General features: G+C 35.3%; 1 protein-coding gene across 4 annotated transcripts in view; it reads left to right on the forward strand.

The window, feature by feature from the left end:
- grk3 (G protein-coupled receptor kinase 3) overlaps positions 1 to 20,281 on the forward strand; it is a 146,958-nt gene that overhangs the window by 75,652 nt on the left and 51,025 nt on the right. For all 4 annotated transcript variants that reach the window (XR_012385966.1, XR_012385967.1, XM_009305689.5 and 1 more), the window contains exons 5-13: positions 472 to 546; positions 672 to 733; positions 2,862 to 2,913; positions 3,002 to 3,093; positions 3,180 to 3,279; positions 6,140 to 6,218; positions 10,497 to 10,627; positions 15,176 to 15,270; positions 16,511 to 16,618. Coding sequence is in view for 2 of the 4 variants with exons in the window: in XM_009305689.5 (XP_009303964.1) it covers positions 472 to 546; positions 672 to 733; positions 2,862 to 2,913; positions 3,002 to 3,093; positions 3,180 to 3,279; positions 6,140 to 6,218; positions 10,497 to 10,627; positions 15,176 to 15,270; positions 16,511 to 16,618 (794 nt within the window). In the remaining 2 variants the exon portion in view is untranslated. The remainder of the gene's footprint in view (positions 1 to 471; positions 547 to 671; positions 734 to 2,861; positions 2,914 to 3,001; positions 3,094 to 3,179; positions 3,280 to 6,139; positions 6,219 to 10,496; positions 10,628 to 15,175; positions 15,271 to 16,510; positions 16,619 to 20,281) is intronic.

Raw genomic sequence — 20,281 nt, forward strand, 5'->3', positions numbered from 1 at the left:
GAAAAACAGGCCACAGTTTGCACCATCTCTAGCACTTTTCTATATAATACACACACACACACACACACACACACACACACACACAGCATAATGATATTGAAGTTCTTTATGATGGTAATTCCTAGTATGATGCATTTCTGCTTTTCTAATGCTGGAGGGATGATGGTTTATATTGTGCACTGGAGATCCAGAGACTCCATTCAGATGTTTTCTGTTGAGTGCCATTAGCCTCCGTCAGTCTCCAGTCATAGTTTTTTAGAAACAGGAAGCCCGAATGCACCAACACAATGGCCTACAGGACACTCCAGGCCGCTGCCGCCTTTGTCACAGTGTTTCTGTTGTGATAGCCATGAACGCTGAGCAGGTTCATGTCCATGCCTGACGTTTATCCAGAGGAAACTGTTCATGTTGTTTTAGTGTTTTGACCTCTCTTATCACAAATGTCCCTTAATCCACCTTCCTTTCTCACAGCCCTTCTCCAAGAAAGCCGTCGACCATGTCCAGACTCACCTAGCAAAGAAACAAGTTCCTCCAAATCTCTTTCAGGTGAGACCCCCTACACCACAGTAAATCCAACCTGCTTATCTGAGTGCACGTTGGCTTTTGTTGTCGAGTGTTTGGTTAGTTGGACCGAAAACAGATCCTGACGCATTTGTTTGCTCTCTTTCCAGCCATATATTGTTGAAATCTGTGACAGTCTTCGAGGGAATATCTTTCAGAAGTTCATTGAAAGGTGACATGACTGGCTTCTAATAAATTTAATAAATAAATATGAATTATAAACGTACCTAATTACCAGGGAAAGTAGCTATTACTTTACTTTAAACAAATCTAATTTCTTAAATAACTGTAAAATAAATATAAACACGTCGTACAGTATCTTAATGTTATTGTGGGATAATGTGAGAGACGACGGCAGCATGTCTTCATCTATATATTTAGATATTATTCTGTTTAATTCTGTCTGAGTAATAAGTGTTTGCTGTGGAGAAGAAGGAAGTTTTATTTGCTTTAATGTCAGGGTTTGATCTCCTCCTGTGGTAGCAGAGCTCACGTTATTACCTGCGTAGCCACTGATGTAGTGGCGGAATGATGACGTGAGGCACTTCATTAGAGTAGAATTACTCGTCAGCAACGCAGAGAGACTCTCTTTTTATTTATTTATTTTTTCCTCTCCTGGGCATAAGTTGTATGATACATAAACATTCCTGCCTTTCACCTCATTGAGAGTAAAGGAGTGCTTATGTTTCCAGTTTGCAAACCCTAGCCTTGAACTTGCATTTGCCGTCGTTCTGACTCTCAGTCGTTGATGTGTGTGCGCCGCTGACTGTGCGTGAACAGCCACACTACTCTGCCTCTGATTGGCAAACGATAATCATCATCATCATCATCATCACTGGTTGGTTATGTGTCCTGCCCCAGCCCTGAACACACACACACGCACACACACACACTTGCACCCCAGAGAAAGAGAGGTCCTGAAAGGCTGAAAGAGATGCCACTCGCATGAAAACATCTTCAGTGTTCTCAGTTATAGTATCGCGCATTTTTTATTGTCGGTAACGTTGTTGTAGCAGGAGAAACAGTAACTCATTTAATTACTCGTTACTGAAAACTGTTAGTAATGCTGTTTATTTATAGCTCTGCTATTCCAATTACTGGTTGTTGAGTACTGCAATAACGATATTACTCGTGATATAATATAATTTTTTTAGCAATTCAATAAATTATTTATATAATGATTTAAATAAAAATCTAAACTTATTATGAAATCAAATTCAGGCAAAAATACTTTAAAGCACTATAAATGACTGAATTCTATGGGCGAGTCTTGCATAAAGCAGAACAGCACCTACTGGGAGGCGGGGTTAAAGATAATGGCCCCATCTGATTGGTCGAATTTGATTAAACAAATTATGCAAGCAACATAATACTACCTGGCAGATAAAATTGTTTTATTCAAAACATTTTTCTGCAATGCAGATATTGTGCGTATTGTGTGTTAAAAAATATGCTTTTATTTTGGATGCTGCACAAAATACCAACACATTATATTATCATCGGGATAATACGTTGTGCTGGTATTTTGTGCAGCCCTAAATTAATTGCATACAAAATAAAAGTATATTTTCATAATATGTACACATACACACATATATACTTAAAATATACCAGGCAAACACATTTACATATATAGTTAAAGTTAGTGTATGTGTGTGTGTGTGTGTGTGTGTGTGTATAAATATATATATATATATATATATATATATATATATATATATATATATGTATGTATATATATATATATATATATATATATATATATATATATATGTATGTATGTATGTATGTATGTATATATATATATATATATATATATATATATATATATATATATATATATATATATACATACATACATACATACATATATATATATATATATATATATATATATATATATATATATAAATATATATATATATATGTATGTATATATATATATATATATATATATATATATATATATATATATATATATATAAATATATATATATAATTACTATATATATATATATATATATATATATATATATATATATATAATAACTATATAGTTAGTATATTATTACATATATAGTTATAGGATATGTTGCATTTAAATCCATATTTTATAGATAAATGTAAAAATAAATCCTCATGTATTTACATACGTGTGTGCTGATATACACATATTAGATGTAAACAGTACACACATGTAGATAAAACTTTTATTTTGCATGCATACAGTCGTTTCACCACACTAATTTGTTTCTTGAGAACGATTTGATCATCTAAAAGTCTTTTGCTTTGCTGTGTAGTGACAAGTTTACACGTTTCTGCCAGTGGAAGAATGTAGAGCTCAACATCCATGTGAGTTTGCATGTTTATTCATTTGTACACTTTCTGTTTACATCCATAAGTCTGGTTTTCTCTGATATTCTCCTGATTTTGCTTGTAGTTGACAATGAATGACTTCAGCGTGCACCGCATCATCGGCAGAGGAGGCTTTGGAGAGGTTTATGGATGCAGAAAGGCAGACACGGGGAAGATGTAAGTGCTTTCCTGACATTTAAACCCTGAATAAGCTCATTTTGAGGTTGTTTAAAAGCACCTGCTCATTAACGCTCGTGTCTCAGGTATGCTATGAAGTGTCTGGATAAAAAGCGTATCAAAATGAAGCAGGGAGAAACTCTGGCGCTTAATGAGAGAATCATGCTGTCGCTGGTCAGCACCGGGGTGAGTGACACTATATAAATAAACATTTTAATTTTTCATATCCGGAAGATTCAGAGTCAAAATCCTGTCGAATATGTGATGATTCAAATCAGTTTGCATGTTAAATGAAGAAAACAAAACAAAACATGCAACGTCAACCGCCCCAATATCCACTGAAGAATGTGTAGAATGAGTATTACGGCTGCACGATGCTGGAAAAATATGTGACAATGCAATATTGTTGATGAGTATAACCAAATTTCTTAGAATATAACATTTACCTAGAAAAGCACAATTTTTATTAGCTGTTTTAAAATCATTTTTTATGTTCTGATATTAAATTAAGCAAGTAATTGTCTCAGTCTCAGACAAAAAAAAAAACGGTGCAAACATCTTTGTCTTTGATACACCATGAATGAGTGAAAACCACAGCAGATATTCTGACTCTGTGGTTAATTTCACCCCTTGTCTCGACTCCACCCATTAGTGTTTATCTTCAGCTCTGGGTTCACCTTCTAGCCAATAGCAGAACAGCAGCTACTGGGGAGGCGGGCTTAAGATAGTAAGGCCCCATCTGATTGGTCAAATTTAGATAAACAACCAAAGCATAAGATTAATGTCACTGATCACACGTCACATACGTATGTTGCATATACTATTATTGCAATAACAATAATTTTGCGATATATTATGGATGGATTAACTTTTTTTTTATCTGTGTTGAATCTATTGAGAGTTTGTCTGTTAGGTTTCCCTCCATTGCTTGAAAATGGAAATGTCCAACTATTGCTCTGCACTTTGCTATATAATATTTTACTATTTTCTTCTTTGTTTAAAAAAAAAAAGGTGTGATTTCAAGATAATGACTTTTCTGATTTACTGGTCAAAATAACACGCAAAAACTCTTCTCATAAAATGCTGATTGAAATGCAGATAAATGAAATAAAAAAATGTTCAAACCAAATCTACGCCCTTGATCATGGTACATGTTTTGAACAGCATGGACTGTTGTGTTTACTGCAAGCTTGCTTAAAAGAATGATTCATGTGTCAATAATTCACATACTCTCACTGGCCACTTTATTAGGAACACCTAACTAGTACCGGGTTGGACCCCTCTCGCCTTCAGTACTGTATTAATCGTTAATAGCAAAGTCTCAAGAAGCTACTGGAAATATTGTTCAGAGATTTTGCTATATTTTGACATGATAGCATCACACAGTTGCTGCAGATTTGTCGGCTGCACATCCATGATGCCAATGTCCCGTTCCACCACATCCCAAAGCTCCTTTTTTGGATTGAGCTCTGGTAACTGTGGAGGCCATTTGAGTACAGTGAACTCATTGTCATGTTCAAGAAACCAGTCTGAGATGATTGAGCTTTATGACATGCTGCGTTATCCTGCTGGAAGTAGCCATCAGAAGATGGAGACACTGTGCTCATAAAGGGATGGACATGGTCAGCAGCAATACTCAGGTAGGCTGGTACTCAGGTAGACAGACTCTTGACTAGAAAACTGTTGCTTGAAACGTAACTAGTGAGAATAAGGGTTTCTGCACATAATTATATGTTAACTAGAAACAACTGTTTAGCAAGTTACAGGAAATTGAAAGTGTAACAGGAACCCTGATGATTCCAGGTTTTTATTAGTATAGGGTTTTTTTTTTTTTAGTTTATTAATTATTTTATTTTATGAACATGATTGCTTTATAAATGAATTTATTTTAATTGAAATGTTTATTTTTTATTCAAAAGTACTTTATTTAATATTTAATTTAAATATTTATTTTTTGTTTTATTCAAAGTTATTTTAGGTTACATTTAATTTAAATATTAATTTTTATTTTATTTAACATTTATTTAGGATATATTTAATTTAAATATAATTTTTTTATTTCATTCAAAATTAACTTAGGTTATATTCAATTTAAATATTTATTTTAAACAATCAATAAACAATACTCGGGTAGGCTGTGGCGTTGATGCTCAATTGGTACTAATGGACCCAAAGAAAATCTCCCCCACACCATTACACCACCACCACCAGCCTGAACCGCTGATACAAGGCAGGATGATCCATGCTTTCATGTTGTTGAGGCCAAATTGTGAGCCGAGCATCCGAATGTGTCAGCAGAAATGGAGACTCATCAGAGCAGCAACGTTTCTCCAATCTTCTATTGTGCAGTTTTGGTGAGTCTGTGTGAATTGTAGCCTCAGTTTCCTGTTCTTAGCTGACAGGAGCGGCACCCGGTGTGCTCTTCTGCTGCTGTAGCCCATCCGCCTCAAGGTTGGACGTGTTGTGTGTTCAGAGATGCTCTTCTGCAGAGCTCAATTGTAACGAGTGCTTATTTGAGTTTCTATCAGCTGGAACCAGTCTGGCCATTCTCCTCTGACCTCTGGCCTCATCAACAAGGCATTTGCGCCCACAGAACTGCCGCTCACTGGATATTTCCTCTTTATTCTCTGTAAACCCTAGAGATGGTTATGTGTGAAAATCCCAGTAGATCAGCAGTTTCTGAAATACTCAGACCAGCCTGTCTGACAGCATTAAGCATGCCACAAAAGTAACTTAAATCTCCTTTCTTCTCCATTCTGATGCTCAGCTTGCACTGCAGCAGATCACCTTGATCATGTCTACATCCCTCAATGCATTGGGCTGCTTCCATGTGATTGGCTGATTAGAAATTTGCATTAACGAGCAGTTAGACAGGTGTACCTAATAAAGTGGCCAGTAAGTGTCTGACTTTTTTTCCTGTCCAAGTAACACAGTCAGAGTAGTTTTGCATTACTTATTACTTTAAAAAGTATTAATATTATTAGGGGACTCTGCTCATCAGCGTGTTTTGTTTCACACTCTCACTTGCTTTACTCTGTCTCTGCAGGACTGCCCGTTCATAGTGTGTATGACATATGCCTTCCACACCCCTGATAAACTGTGCTTCATCCTGGACCTGATGAACGGTAAGAGCACACATCATATCTTACTCATAGAAGTGTTAACACACTGTCCAAACCACATGCAACATCCAATAAAAGCAATGTTTTCCAGTTTAATCAGAGTTTTGGTTTTAAACATGCTGCAAATACTTGCTGATTTACACACAGATAGTCACCGCTAAACAACAGCATAAACTACCATGACAATGAGCACCTCATGTATTGATTATGTGCTTTGTTCAGTGTTAAATGAGTTTAAACACCATGTAATGTGACCTTTTTAAAAGGGGAAGCAGATAGTTCACCTCAGATCTTGAAATAAATAAACTAGCTAGCATATCGTTAACACATGAATGCTAGAACTCCAAAAAACATCTCTGTCTCAATTGGAGGTATTACTAAAGTTAAAAAACACCAATGTGATCAATAAATTCATTTTAATAGGCTAAACCTTTATTTTATTTTCAGTTTTCTAATGTTTGTTGTTTGCTATTAATTCAAGCCTGCCTTAAATGCTTTTGCGCCCTGCACTTTAGACTCTGCACCCATAGATATATACACTAGATGTCGCCTGGCCTATTGTTGTCTATTGGACGGAATGCATCAATAGCGCCGCCATCTTGGTACAGGGTAGCGCTCCTTTAAAATGAATGCGGGACCAAGGTACAGTGGAGGACTGTGGCCATCCAATGCCAGAGATATACACATATACACATATATCTGTGATCGGGAGTTTTCCTGGATGTTAGTATGTAATTTTTTTTTCTAATTTCGAAAATTATAATTTCCCATCACTTTTCTACATTGATGGATCAGTGACCGCACGGGCATTCCTGACAAAAAGCTTGTGTTTGTGTGTACAGAAATGTACTATTCACCCTCCCTGTTAAATTTGATCTAATCATGTCCTGAAACACAGCTCCTCTCCTGCTTTCACTGCTCATACTGACGGAGGGAGCGATTTGTTTGTGAATGAATCCCCCGAACGACTCTTTCACTAACGTTAGCCGACAATAATACAAGTTTCTGGCAGCGCAGCATCTCGTTGTCATATTTCTCCTGCATTGTTTGCTGATTTTATTCAACAAAACTAGCATAAGCCGAGTGTTTAGTGCGAGTTGGAGCTGCTTTGCCGTATGGTGAATGCAGTAAGTGACTGTTATCATCAATAACGTGACCTGATTAGCACAACAGTTCAGAACATACAAAAACAGAAAAAAACTTAATCTTACCTATGAAATGTTCTGCCTTTGTGCTTTGTTTTCTTTGTTTGCTCGTTACTACACACGTAGACAGCGCTAAAGTCCCGCATCTTCACGTAGTAACACTGTCTTGGCTAGTGCGGTTGAATGACATTTGTCCTGGGAGCACTGTACCAATATGGCGGCGCTATTGACGCATGCTCAGGGTCCCTATGCGATATCTAGTGTATATATCTATGCTCTGCACCTAGATTGATAAAATGATTTCCATGATGTTAGTTATGAAAGGCATAATTCTGTGACATTTTAGATCTAATACAAATGTGTGACTTGCTAAAAATATATTTATATATATATATATATATATATATATATATATATATATATATAGTTGGACTTTCGGGAGAAAAGGTCTTTAAATGCAGCAATTAAGTCAGTCTGCAGCCCTGCTTTTAGTGTTATTTGGAGTGACCGGTAGCCTGCTTTACATGATTTCTGCTTGAAGTTATGAAATGAGACTTGCATACCAATGCATTTCTCACACAGTGGGATTTACAGGGCACTTTCCAGGAAATACAGGAGTTTAATAGCGAAAGGCAGAGCTTAAAAAAACAAACAAGACTTAAAAAATAAAAAAGCAGTCTGTGCTATTGGCTCATAATGATTTAATTCTGCTTACTTATGTTTGTTTATACGCATTTCTAAATGATATTTCGTGTCCTGTTTGAGTTTTAGTCTTCTCTACAGCACTTTGGGTGTCTTTATAAATACACTTTGATTGACTGATTCATTAATTTGAAGTAATTTCTGTATTTATGTGCTGAGTCTATTCGTGTACTCTTGAAATCTTGACGGATTGACGTGCACGGCACCCGCTGGGAGATTGTGAAAACACTTTTAGCTCTTTTATTTTAACCTTCCTCTTTAAGTTAATGTCAGTCCATGCAGGGGGTGGAGCTTCCTCTTTTGACACGCCCACGCTTCCTGTATCTGCTCTACAGCATGAGCCACTTCTCTGAATGTGCTTCTGGATTAAAGAAACATCCCATTTAGTGGAATTAAACTCTGCTGAAGACGCTAATAAGCCTTTTACAAATTAGACGATGCAGATTTTCCTAGAAGTCTCAGATGTGGGCAAAGTTACAGTGGTTGCTTGAGAGACATCTCTACATCACTCTTGACTAGAAAACTTTTGCTTGAAACGTAACTAGTGAGAATAAGGGTTTCTGCACATAATTATATGTTAACTAGAAACAACTGTTTAGCAAGTTACAGAAAGTTGAAAATGTAACAGGAACCCTGATGATTCCAGGGTTTTATTAATATAAGGGTTTATTTTTTTGGATAATTATTTTATTTTATGAACATAATTGCCTTTTAAATGATTTTATTTTAATCGAAATGTAAAGTTTTTATTCAAAAGTACTTTATTTAATATTTAATTTAAACATTTATTTTTTATTTTATTCAAAGCTATTTTAGGTTATATTTAAATGTTATTTTTATATTTTATTTAAAATTTATTTAGGTTATGTTTAATTTAAATAGAAATTTTTTATGTTATTCAAAATTATTTAGATTTTATTTCATTAATTTTTATTTTATTTTATTTAAAATAAATTTAGTTTATATTTAATTCAAATATTCTTTTTTATTTATTTCAAAATTAATTTACGTTTTATTTCATTTAAATATTTATTTTTTAATTTATTCAATATTCTTATAAGATATATTTCATTTAAATGTTATTATTTTATTCTGAATTATTTAGATTATATTTCATTTAAATATGTTTTGATTATTTTATTCTGAAATATTTACATTATTTCGTTTAATTGTATATTTTTATTTTAATTAAAATTTATTTAAGTTATTTCATTCAAATAATCATTTTTTACTCTAAATTAATTTTGGTTATGTTTAATTTTAATATATATTTTGATTTTGTTCAAAATTATTTTATTTTATATTTAATTTAAATGTTTTTTATTTAAAATATATTTTTTTATTAATTTAATTATTCATTTTTATTTTATTCAAAATTATTTAAGTTTACATTTAACTCGGAATATTTACTTTTAAATAATTTTAATACTTTTATTTATAAATAATTTTAAAAAATTTACCTTTTTAATTTTTTCAATTTTATTATTTTGTTAATAATCATTATTTAACAAAAAAAAACTAATTTTTTTTTTAACCAACTATAAAACTGAAGTTATTAATTGTTGATTGATATAATTTTTTGTTCTCTTAAATTTTAAAATGTTTCTGATTGTTGTTTCAGAAATGTGTTTATTCATTTGTTAAATTATTTCATTTATTTATAATATTATGTTTAATATTAAATATTTTTTAAGCTTTACTAAACAAAGCATCTTTAGTTTTACTTTTTTTAAACTGCTATAAAACTAAAGTCAATTATTTGGTTACGTGTTATTCAATCATCTCTTCTTGAATGTCTCTCAAACACAAATGTCTAACAAGTTTCAGTAAATTTTGTAAAAAAAAAAAAAAAAAAGAGATTTGAATGGAAATAATCAGTGATCCTGCTGAATTAAAAATTATTTATTTAATTCATTATTTAAAGAATTAAAAAATGTATTATTAGTAAAAAAAAAAAAAATTTTATATATCTTTTTGTCTATTTAATTTTTCCTTTATTTAATTTAGTTTTATTATTTATTTAATTTTATAATTTTTTATATATAATTAAATTATTTATTTTTTAATAACTAACTCTAAAACATCAACAACAACCTTTAATTAAGTTTTCCAAAGTCTTTAAATCTTTAATTAAGTCTTTAAATAGTTTACATTTGCCTTTACTTTCTATAGCATAACTTTTATTTCTCTGAATATAGATTTATATTGTTGTTATTATTATTATTTTGTCATTGTTCCTATTATTTTTTGGGTCACAAGAGGTTGTGTAAGCATTTTACCGCATATCATGCTGTGCATGACTACAGAATTAAACATTTATTTAAACAACCATAAAACTGAAGTAAATGAATGGCTTACATTTTAATTTATCAAATGCACTGATCTTCTTAAACCTGTTGTTAAACGCTCTGCACATGTCCTCCATCATCTTCAGGTGGAGACCTCCACTATCACCTGTCTCAGCACGGCGTCTTCAGCGAGAAGGACATGCGCTTTTATGCAGCGGAGATCATTCTGGGCCTCGAACACATGCACAACCGCTTCGTCGTCTACAGAGACCTCAAGGTAAGTTCAACACCATCCGCACGCTCTCTTTTATCTTCACACCAGGCTTTACTTCATATCCACAGAAAAGAAAGATCTTCAAAGATGCCTTATAAAGACGCAAGGACATCTTTTGACACTAATGAAGACCGCAGAAGTCAATGATTTATTTGCATCATTTAGCCTGACATGTTTACTGCTCCAAAATATTATAAATGCTTCTTATATTATGTTCAATAGGGAAAATAGTTGTTGTTTTTTAGCCAGACATTCAAAAAGAGCACATTTTAGAGCAGTTATCACAACACTGTAATGTTTATATCAAAGATTACCATACTGTTTAAACCTTTTACCTAGTTATTACTTAGAAAACCTGAGCAAATGAAGTGTTCTGCGGGAGTTTGTGTATTCAGTAAGGTGAGCTTGCATCTGTTCTGCGTCGCCGTGATCTTTTATTGCGTTTGGCTTCGCTGTCTGTCCTGTTTATTGTCTCTAAACGGAAAAGTGCGTCATTTGACGGAGCGAGTCCAGGTGAACCCAAACGTGGAGTGTTGATGAGCGCTAATATCACGTAATTCAGTGTGCGAGCAGCAGGAGTGTGTGCGGTTACGCAATGGCTGTGAATTCTGCCATTTGAAGTGAGATGTTTGCCAGATTGCTGAAGATATGCAGGATCTTCTCTGCTGCGAGATGCACATGCGAACGCTGCTGGTTTTCCACTGTTTGAGAAACGATTTGCAGTTTAATGCGTCTCGTGTAGTTCAGACATTGCTTTTGTCACCGCTTACAGCTTGACATGGTGTTTCCGACCCGTCTGCTGCTGTGTTTTGCTCAGACACGAGAGAGATTTTCATAAGCATGTACACAAATCATTTTACTCATGAGAAATCTCATTGGTCCAAATTGTCATAGATCATATTAGAGAGATTGATATATATATATATATACACACACAGTTGACGTCAGAATTATTAGCCCCCCTGTTCATTTTTTTTCTCCAATTTCTCTTTAATGGAGAGCAGATTTCTTCAGCACATTTCTAAATATAATAGTTTTAATAGGGTTAATATAATAGGGTTGTAAATAGTAAATAAAATTAGCCAAAATTAAGGCCATTAAAAAGTATTAAAAAGTAATAGACGTCCTCTGACGAGGTATTAAATTTTTGAGCCCAGTTTTTTAGATAAACGTTTAATTTGTGTCAAGTGTAGGCCTTTATTTTAAATTTTGCATGGATTTATTTATAGATTGAGAATAGGACCTGAGCACTCTTGGAGTTCGCGCGTGCGCTAAAACAAACCGGCGGGTACCATATAGGTGAGCTCGCCTTTGATTCAGTAATTAAATTTAAACATGGGGAAATGCAGGCAAGGCAGTGGCGCAGTAGGTAGTGCTGTCGCCTCACAGCAAGAAGGTCGCTGGTTCGAACCTCGGCTCAGTTGGCGTTTCTGTGTGGAGTTTGCATGTTCTCCCTGCCTTCGCGTGGGTTTCCTCCGGGTGCTCCGGTTTTCCCCACAGTCCAAAGACATGCGGTACAGGTAAATTGGGTAGGCTAAATTGTCAGTAGTATGTGTGTGGATGTTTCCCAGAGATGGGTTGCGGCTGGAAGGGCATCCGCTGCGTACAAAAACTTGCTGGATAAGTTGGCGGTTCATTCCGCTGTGGCAACCCCGGATTAATAAAGGGACTAAGCTGACAGGAAAATGAACGAATGGGGAAATGCAAGTTTTCGGACCTCAGGCTGGAGGAAGCAAGATTTAAAGACTGGCCTAGGCCTGTAGTTGGCAACAGCCGTGAGGATTATAGCCACGTCTGCAAGAAGACGGTTATATTGGCGCTATATTAGCTTATATCAATGAGCATGTCAATCCCTGAAGGCTTTCCGCTGTCAGATGACAGGGAGCTTGTGTGGGGAATGCGGGAAATGCAAACGAGGGAAGAGTGAGAACCGATGACAGCGATTACGTGTTGAATGTTGATCCGCCAGCCGAGAAGGTTCCCGAATCTCGATGCGTTATTCACTGCATGTTCAGCGCAAATGTCCGCTATAAATGTAAGATCTAACACTGCACACATCACCGCCAAAGAAGCTCGCCTTTACTGAGTTTAAACTGAATCTGCAGCTCATAACAAACAGCGTTTTTGCGTCAGTGGTCATCACCAGAATTGTGCTGTGCCCTGGTCAGCTGACACGCCTGCTTTTATTCCCACAAACACAGAAAACTGTAAATGAGCGCATAACGAGACTGAGCATTTACAATGACACAAATCGAAACTAAAACTTATAAAGAGTGACAGAAGTGAGACTTTTCTTTCTTTTGTCTGTTCTTTCTTGAGATGTATATTTAATCACTGATGACTGCTTTGTAGCTTTCAGCATTGAATTGAATGATTTATTATAATCTTTGGTTTGTTTTGTAGCAGAAATATTATTTATTAAATTGACCTTAACTTGAAATAAACATTTCTTACTGCAATGCTTCATTTTTGTTTGATGCAAACCATCAATTTATTTTTCATAATCTAACAACGGGACTTTATATAGCAGATAACGCACAATCAAGGCAGCATGATATTGAGAAATATAATTCGTTGTTAGTATTATTGTCATCATCATCATCATCATTAATATTCTATAATTATTATACCTTTGTTTTGCACAAATATTAATAAGTCAAGAAATTCTGTATATACCCTGTATATACCCATTCCTAATAACTGTTTTATTTTCTCTGTCATGATGACAGTTATATTAGTAATTAGTAGTATATTAATAATATTAGACTAGATATTCTTCAAGACACTTCTACACAGCTTAAACTGACATTTAAAGGCTTCACTAGCGTAATTAGGTTTACTAGGCAGGTTAGGGTAATTAGGCAAGTTATTGTATAACGATGGTTTGTTCTCTAGGCTATTAGAAAAATGTAGCTTAAAGGGGCTTATAATTTTGTCCCTAAAAAGGTGTTTAAAAAAATTAAAACTGCTTTTATTCTAGCCGAAATAAAACAAATAAGACTTTCTCCAGAAGAACAAATATTATCAGACATACTGTGAAATTTTCCTGAATCTGTCAAACAATTTGGAAAAGAAAAAAAAAAAATCAAAAGGGGGTGAATAATTCTGACTTGAACTGTATATACATACATACATATCTTACTTTATTTATAGAACTTCTTGTGAAAACATAGCATTCAATAGTGTGCAGCATGCATATTTGTTTTTGACTGTGATTGTTAGTGTTTATGCACAAGTTCTGTTGTGTTGTTGTTAGGGGTGTAACGATACACTCAGCTCACGATACGATGTGTATCACGATATAATGTTCACGATTCGATATGTATCACGATATTTGGAATAAAAATTTAAAATTGAACTGAAATGCAAATTTTACCAAGTAAACTATTTTTTATGTATTTCTTTTTATTTCAACTTGTTAAACTGAACCTTCTTTAAGAAAATAAATTAAACAGGCCTGTCCCTGGAAAATAAAACAATTTAAAAACTTCTTAAAAATATTATTGAAATGACAGAGACAAAAATAAGGAACAATTTAAGTAAAGGTGCAAAAAAAAAAAAGCTTTCTATTCAATTTAATTAAATTCATTTAGAGATATCTCTAATTACAATTGTGACTAGTCAAAACTCATTTAGAGATATCTGCAAATATTTTTCAATGGAAGTCAATGGAGGAATATGACTAGTCATAATATATTTGCAGATATCTCCAATCTGATTTCGTACTAGTACAATTGTAATTGCAGATATCTCTAATTGTCATTCTGACTAGTCGAATTATAATTATGACTAGTCAAAATATAACTAGAGATATCTCTAAATATGGATAGTCAGAACAAAGGTTTAAATGCTAAAACGGCTTGCCATACGCGCACGTCTATCATAGTCCGCCCTCTGTAGTAACAGCTCACGGTCAGCTCACGTCATGTATGATTTTGCGGCGGCCAATACATCATTATATGAAGACAGAATGATATTTTAGGGTGAATTGTACCTTATAAATACAGTATGTGACTCTTTCAACACCATTAGGAGGTATCCCTGTCGCTGTGCAAAGTATGTAAATCACTGTGAAGACTTTAAAACTTAGGATGTGTGACCCAGTATGCGTGTCAAAAAGCGGACGAGTCTAAAGCAATGACTGTACAACCGAAATGTTGCCAGACGTCTGATTTTGAGAGGATGGGCCATCCTCTATTTCAGCTCCACTCATCTTGGTCTGCTAACATTACTGCTGCTGCAATCTGAACTCACGTGCGACAGCAGGTGGAACGTAGCTCACGTGCAAACAGCTCAACTAATAAGAGAAAACGGACGTCATATCGTAATCAAATCGTCATAACGCCACGATGCATATTGTGACATTTTTGCATCGCAATAAATCGTACAACGATAAATTGTTACACCCCTAGTTGTTGTTAATGTAGTGTTCTCCATTTAATCACAGTGATGCTGTGGTTGTAGATATCGTGCTCTGTTCTTTATTAAGCTCTTAAAAAGCAGGGTTTGGAGCGTGTGTCCTGATCTCTAGCTCTTTCTGTCTCTTCACAGCCTGCGAATATCCTCTTAGATGAGCACGGACACGTCCGCATCTCTGACCTGGGTCTGGCCTGTGATTTCTCCAAGAAGAAGCCTCACGCCAGCGTGTAAGTTCCTCCTCAAGTCCTCCTCTTTTATTCGTCTGCTGTTTGGGGAAGGTGTGGAGCTTCTGTTCTTCAGCGGCTCATATTCGTGCAGAAACACAGGGAGTTATTTTTTTATTATAGAGAGTTCAACAGGCTGCATATGAACAGTCATACACATACTGTCTATCAGTCTTAATAGCTTCAACTGATTTTCAGGATTCGTCTGAAGTAGACTTTTTATTCATTCATTAATTTATTTTGTTTTAAATATTAAGTTATTTATTTTATTTATTTGTTAGAGATATATTTATGTGTTTATTGTTAAGAGATGACCTGATTGTACATTGTCTTTCAAAAGACACCTAAGTCAGTATTTAATTATTTATTCATTTTTTTTCATTTTTTGCTTTATTCATTTTTTTTCTTTATTCATTTTGTAATCTTTTATTTATTTATTTGTTATTTTTTTATTTAATCATTTATTTATTCATTTATTATCATTTTTAATTTATTCATTTATTTTTATTATCATTTTTTATTAATTAATTTATTCATTTTTAATTTATTTTACTTATTAATTTTGTAATTTTTTCATTTAGTCATTTTTATTCATTTTTATTCAATTATTTATTTATGTTTTTATTCAATCATACATTTATTTATTTATTTATTATTTTTTATTATTATTTTTATTGTTTAAAGATGACCTGATTGTACATTGTCTTTCAAAAGACACCTAAGTCAGCATTTAAATATTTATTCATTTTTTTCATTTTTTTTTCTTTATTCATTTTTTTTTCTTTATTCATTTTTTATTATTTTATTTATTTATTTGTTATTTTTTTATTTAATCATTTATTTATTCATTTATTATTATTTTTAATTTATTCATTTATTTTTATTATAATTTTTTTATTCATTAATTTATTAATTTTTAATTTATTTTACTTATTAATTTTGTAATTTTTTTCATTTAGTCATTTTTATTCATTTTTATTCAATTATTTATTCATGTTTTTATTCATTCATATATACATTTATTTATTTATTTATTTTTATTTTTATTACTATTTTTATTGTTTAGAGATGACCTGATTGTACATTGTCATTTAAAAGGCAACTAATTCAGCATTTATTTATTTTTATCACAGTGATGCTGTGTTTGAGCTGTTGTGTTTAGCGCTGGGCCTGCGGCATGTGTGTGTGTGTGTATACGTGTGTACGCTTTGACTGTAATCTGCTTTAATTGCTGTGTTTGCAGAGGGACTCATGGCTACATGGCACCTGAGGTTCTGCAGAAGGGAACGGCGTACGACAGCAGCGCCGACTGGTTCTCTCTGGGCTGCATGCTGTTCAAACTCCTGCGAGGGTAAGAGAGACACGCAGACGCTCATCAATTCTTCATCGCTCGCTTTCAGTCGCGCTCGGTGTTTGATGTGTTTGAGTGTACTGCTTAAATGTCAGGGGTTTGGAAGCAGGAGGCCACCGGCCAACATCATAGAGAAGAAAGACCACGGCAACCGTTGCTAGGTGGAGAGTGGGGGAAAACTACAGTTGAAGCCAGAATAATTCAGTCTCCTGTGAATTTTCAATTGTTTTTAGTTCAATTCATGTTTATTTTTTCTAGCACAGTGTAGATTGCGTCAAAGCAGCTGAACACAGAAGTTCTAGTAAATGGAAACTGTGTCAGTCCAGTTGAAGTTCAGTTCAGTTCAGTGTGGTTTAACTGCTCACTGCTGAAAGAACAAACACTGAAGAGCAAATCCATCCATGTGCAGCTCCACAAGTCCCAAACCAAGCGAGCCAGTGTCGACAGTGGAGGAACAAACTTCACCAATTGACCAAAGTGAAAGAATAAAAAACCTGAAGAGAAACCAGGCTCAGGTTGGCACGACCATTTCTCCCCTGGCTAAACGTCTTGTGCAGAGCTGCAGTGTAGGCGCTGGAGGCTGAAGAAGGCCGGAGGTCCATCGTGGCTTGTGTTCAGGCTGGCCCTTCAGGATCAATGCGGAGACTCGTCTGTCACTGGGGTCTTACATGGATCCGTCTCATGCTCTCCATTCTTCTATGACTGCCACAGCAGCTGCTCAGGATACGGCCTGGTCCAGGATTATGGAAACCTCAGGAATAATAAAACAGACCAACATAAGCGCAGATGCTGTTCAAATTATAATGTCTTTAGGGAAGTGTTCCCAGCTCCGGTTGCCCTGAATAATGCAGACTAACAATCCTTTTGAGGATTGGTATTTCAAAAGCATGTGTGTTTTATGTGTATGCTGCTGCGAAGAGATGTTTCGTTAATCTAGTTTTACACTGGCAGAGTGTGTCTGCTTCTCGATCTGTGCTAAGAAGGCTGTTCCAGAGTTTAGGTGCCAGATATGAGACAGATCTACCGCCTACAGTTGATGCTGATATTCGGGGAATAATAAATTGTCCGGAATCAGTTGAGCGTGGTGGACGTGAGCGGCTGTAATACACCAGGGCTCCCTCAAATACTGGGGAGCTCAGCCGTTCAGGGTTTTTTAGGTAGTCAATAATGTTTTTAAATTATAGGATATTTAACAGGGAGCCGATGCAATGATGAAAGAGCTGGAGTAATATGATCATGTTTCTGCTCTAGAAAGCTCTGTAGCAGCTGCATTTTGCACCAGATGAAGTTTGTTAATTAAGCCAACAGAGCGACCGCCTTGTAACACATTACAATAATCTAATCAGCATGAATAAGCTTGTCCACATCAGACATTGATAGCATATGTTGAAGTTTTAAGATGAAACAATGCAGTTTTACAGATGCTTGAAATCTGGCCTTCAAATGACAGGCTGCTATCAAAAATCACCCCAAATTACTGACTGAAGATGAGGACTGAACTAAATCCGGCTTCACACCGCACGCAGCAGCACGTCAGAGCGAGATGTAATGCCTGATTTTCAAACTAGTCGCGTCACAGATGTTTTCACACTGCATGACTTATCTGGGCTTGCGTTTCATCGCTGCTTTGTTTACACTGCAAGATGGTTCGGCGACATAGACATTCACATTGCATGACTTTACTATAGGGAGAATCGCTGACAACTTCGTCCAAACTACGTCTCACAGCCAAAAACATGTAGTATATCTTTTGTTATTAACTACATAATGAGAAAGAAGCCTTTAATGGGGTAGAACATGTACATGTTTGCTCACCTGGGTTTAAAGGGAATTAGCCATTTCTCCTCAACGTTGATAATAAACTAATTTCTTTCTGTATGAAACGTCAAACAGACACGGCTGCTCCTGAGTCCTGTCAAACCTCCACTAGTTTTCCCTCCATTTCGTGGGTCCAAATAAACTGAAAAAGAGCACTTTTACCTTCTCCCCCAGCCTCCCGCTGGCCTGCAGCAGGCACACACACACACACACACCAGTGAATGCTGCTCTCTCATTGGCTGTAGGCGATCGCTGATGTTATTTTCAGTCAAAACTCATTTCACACGGCATGATTTGAATCGCAGACAGCTCCAGATATTTAGCACGCCAAATATCTCACATGCATCGGCGACTCATCGGCGATTCTCTCAGATCGTGTCTTTGATGGTTCATACTGTGTGATTGTCTCTCACGTGCACGAGCAGCGATTTGCCTGTGATTTCAGGCATTTGTCGGCGATTGCTCAAAACCTGTCGGCGAGCCAAAATCGGGGCTAAAATCACGCAGTCTGAACTAGGCATAAGCGTCACTGAAGCAGCAGTGCCGCGATCGTTTCGGCACTGGGTCTATTTTTGCCGCGCTGCTCACGCTCAATTAAAGTGACAGTGCATCGATAAGGACCCAAACACATTAAATGACAGAAAAATGTAGCAATTTTACCCAATAAATGGGTTAATGATATCAACTGACGTGTATATAGTCAATCAAATGAACTTAAACAATTAAAAACTGCAACATTTATTTAGCCCCGAACTACAAAACCAAATGTAAAACAATTTTAGTATCAGTTTTGCTGAAGTTGCACGCTGGTGTTGCAGGAGAGGGGAAATAGAATATTTACGGGAGTTGTAGTCCATAGCGAAGTGTGTTGTGGGTAGTGTAGTTCGACACGCATGCTGGATGATGTGAGCTCGCTGTGTGCTGTGCAGCTCAAGCAGAGGAAGAAAGTTTAAATCGGCTTTGATTTATGTTCACTCAAGTTGCACTGTAAACCTGACAACACTAAAAGAAGGGCATGCTTTAATTAGTTTAGTCCGTCTCATTCTTTACACGAGCTGTTACTCTGCTGCTGGACATCACTGAAGCGGCGAAAGTAACACTAGTTTGATCATGTATATATATCATTATAACTATATTGTATAAGTATTAGGGATGTAACGGTATCAGAATTTCACGGTACGGTAATACCTCGGTATGAATGTCACGGTACGGTATTTATTGAATCATTTACAGGAAAAACAAAACTTTTGAAAATACTCCCAAAAAAGTGCCAAAAGTGTCAATGACATACAAATTAGCCATCTATCTGTTAGCTTTGAAACAGGAACTTCAATTTTAATAACAAAAAATTATTAAACCATGTAAAAAAATAAAGTTTCAATTTAGTATTGTTAAAAACTCATCACCTTCAACATTTAATCACTCACTTAGATAGAGATGGGTTTAAAGGAAAATGATCATATAACTATAATCTGGTAAAAGCTGGTATCTCTGGGTATTTACAATGTCCCCTGCAACAGAAAAAAACCCTCTCATTTGGGACTGAGGATTCTGGGACAAGAGAGATATGACTTGGCCCATGTTGACAGCAGTGGGGTAACGTTGTTCATTGTCTTTCCCCCACTTGAGAGGACAAACCATGAGTGAGATAGAGGTCTCTTTGCGGTACAAGTCAATGTCTGCATCAATCTGAACAGTGTGCTGTGTTTCTGCAGTCCCCATGACTGTTATTAGTCGTGTTCCCCAACTTGCAGGCACGTGCACACATAGGGCTCATCCTGTGCAGTGCACATGCCCTTTTTAGTCTTGGATAGAAAATGCCCTTCCAAAACGATCAAAAGTGCC

This window comes from Danio rerio, chromosome 10 (assembly GCF_049306965.1).
Source record: "Danio rerio strain Tuebingen ecotype United States chromosome 10, GRCz12tu, whole genome shotgun sequence".
Taxonomy (NCBI): Eukaryota; Metazoa; Chordata; class Actinopteri; order Cypriniformes; family Danionidae; genus Danio; species Danio rerio.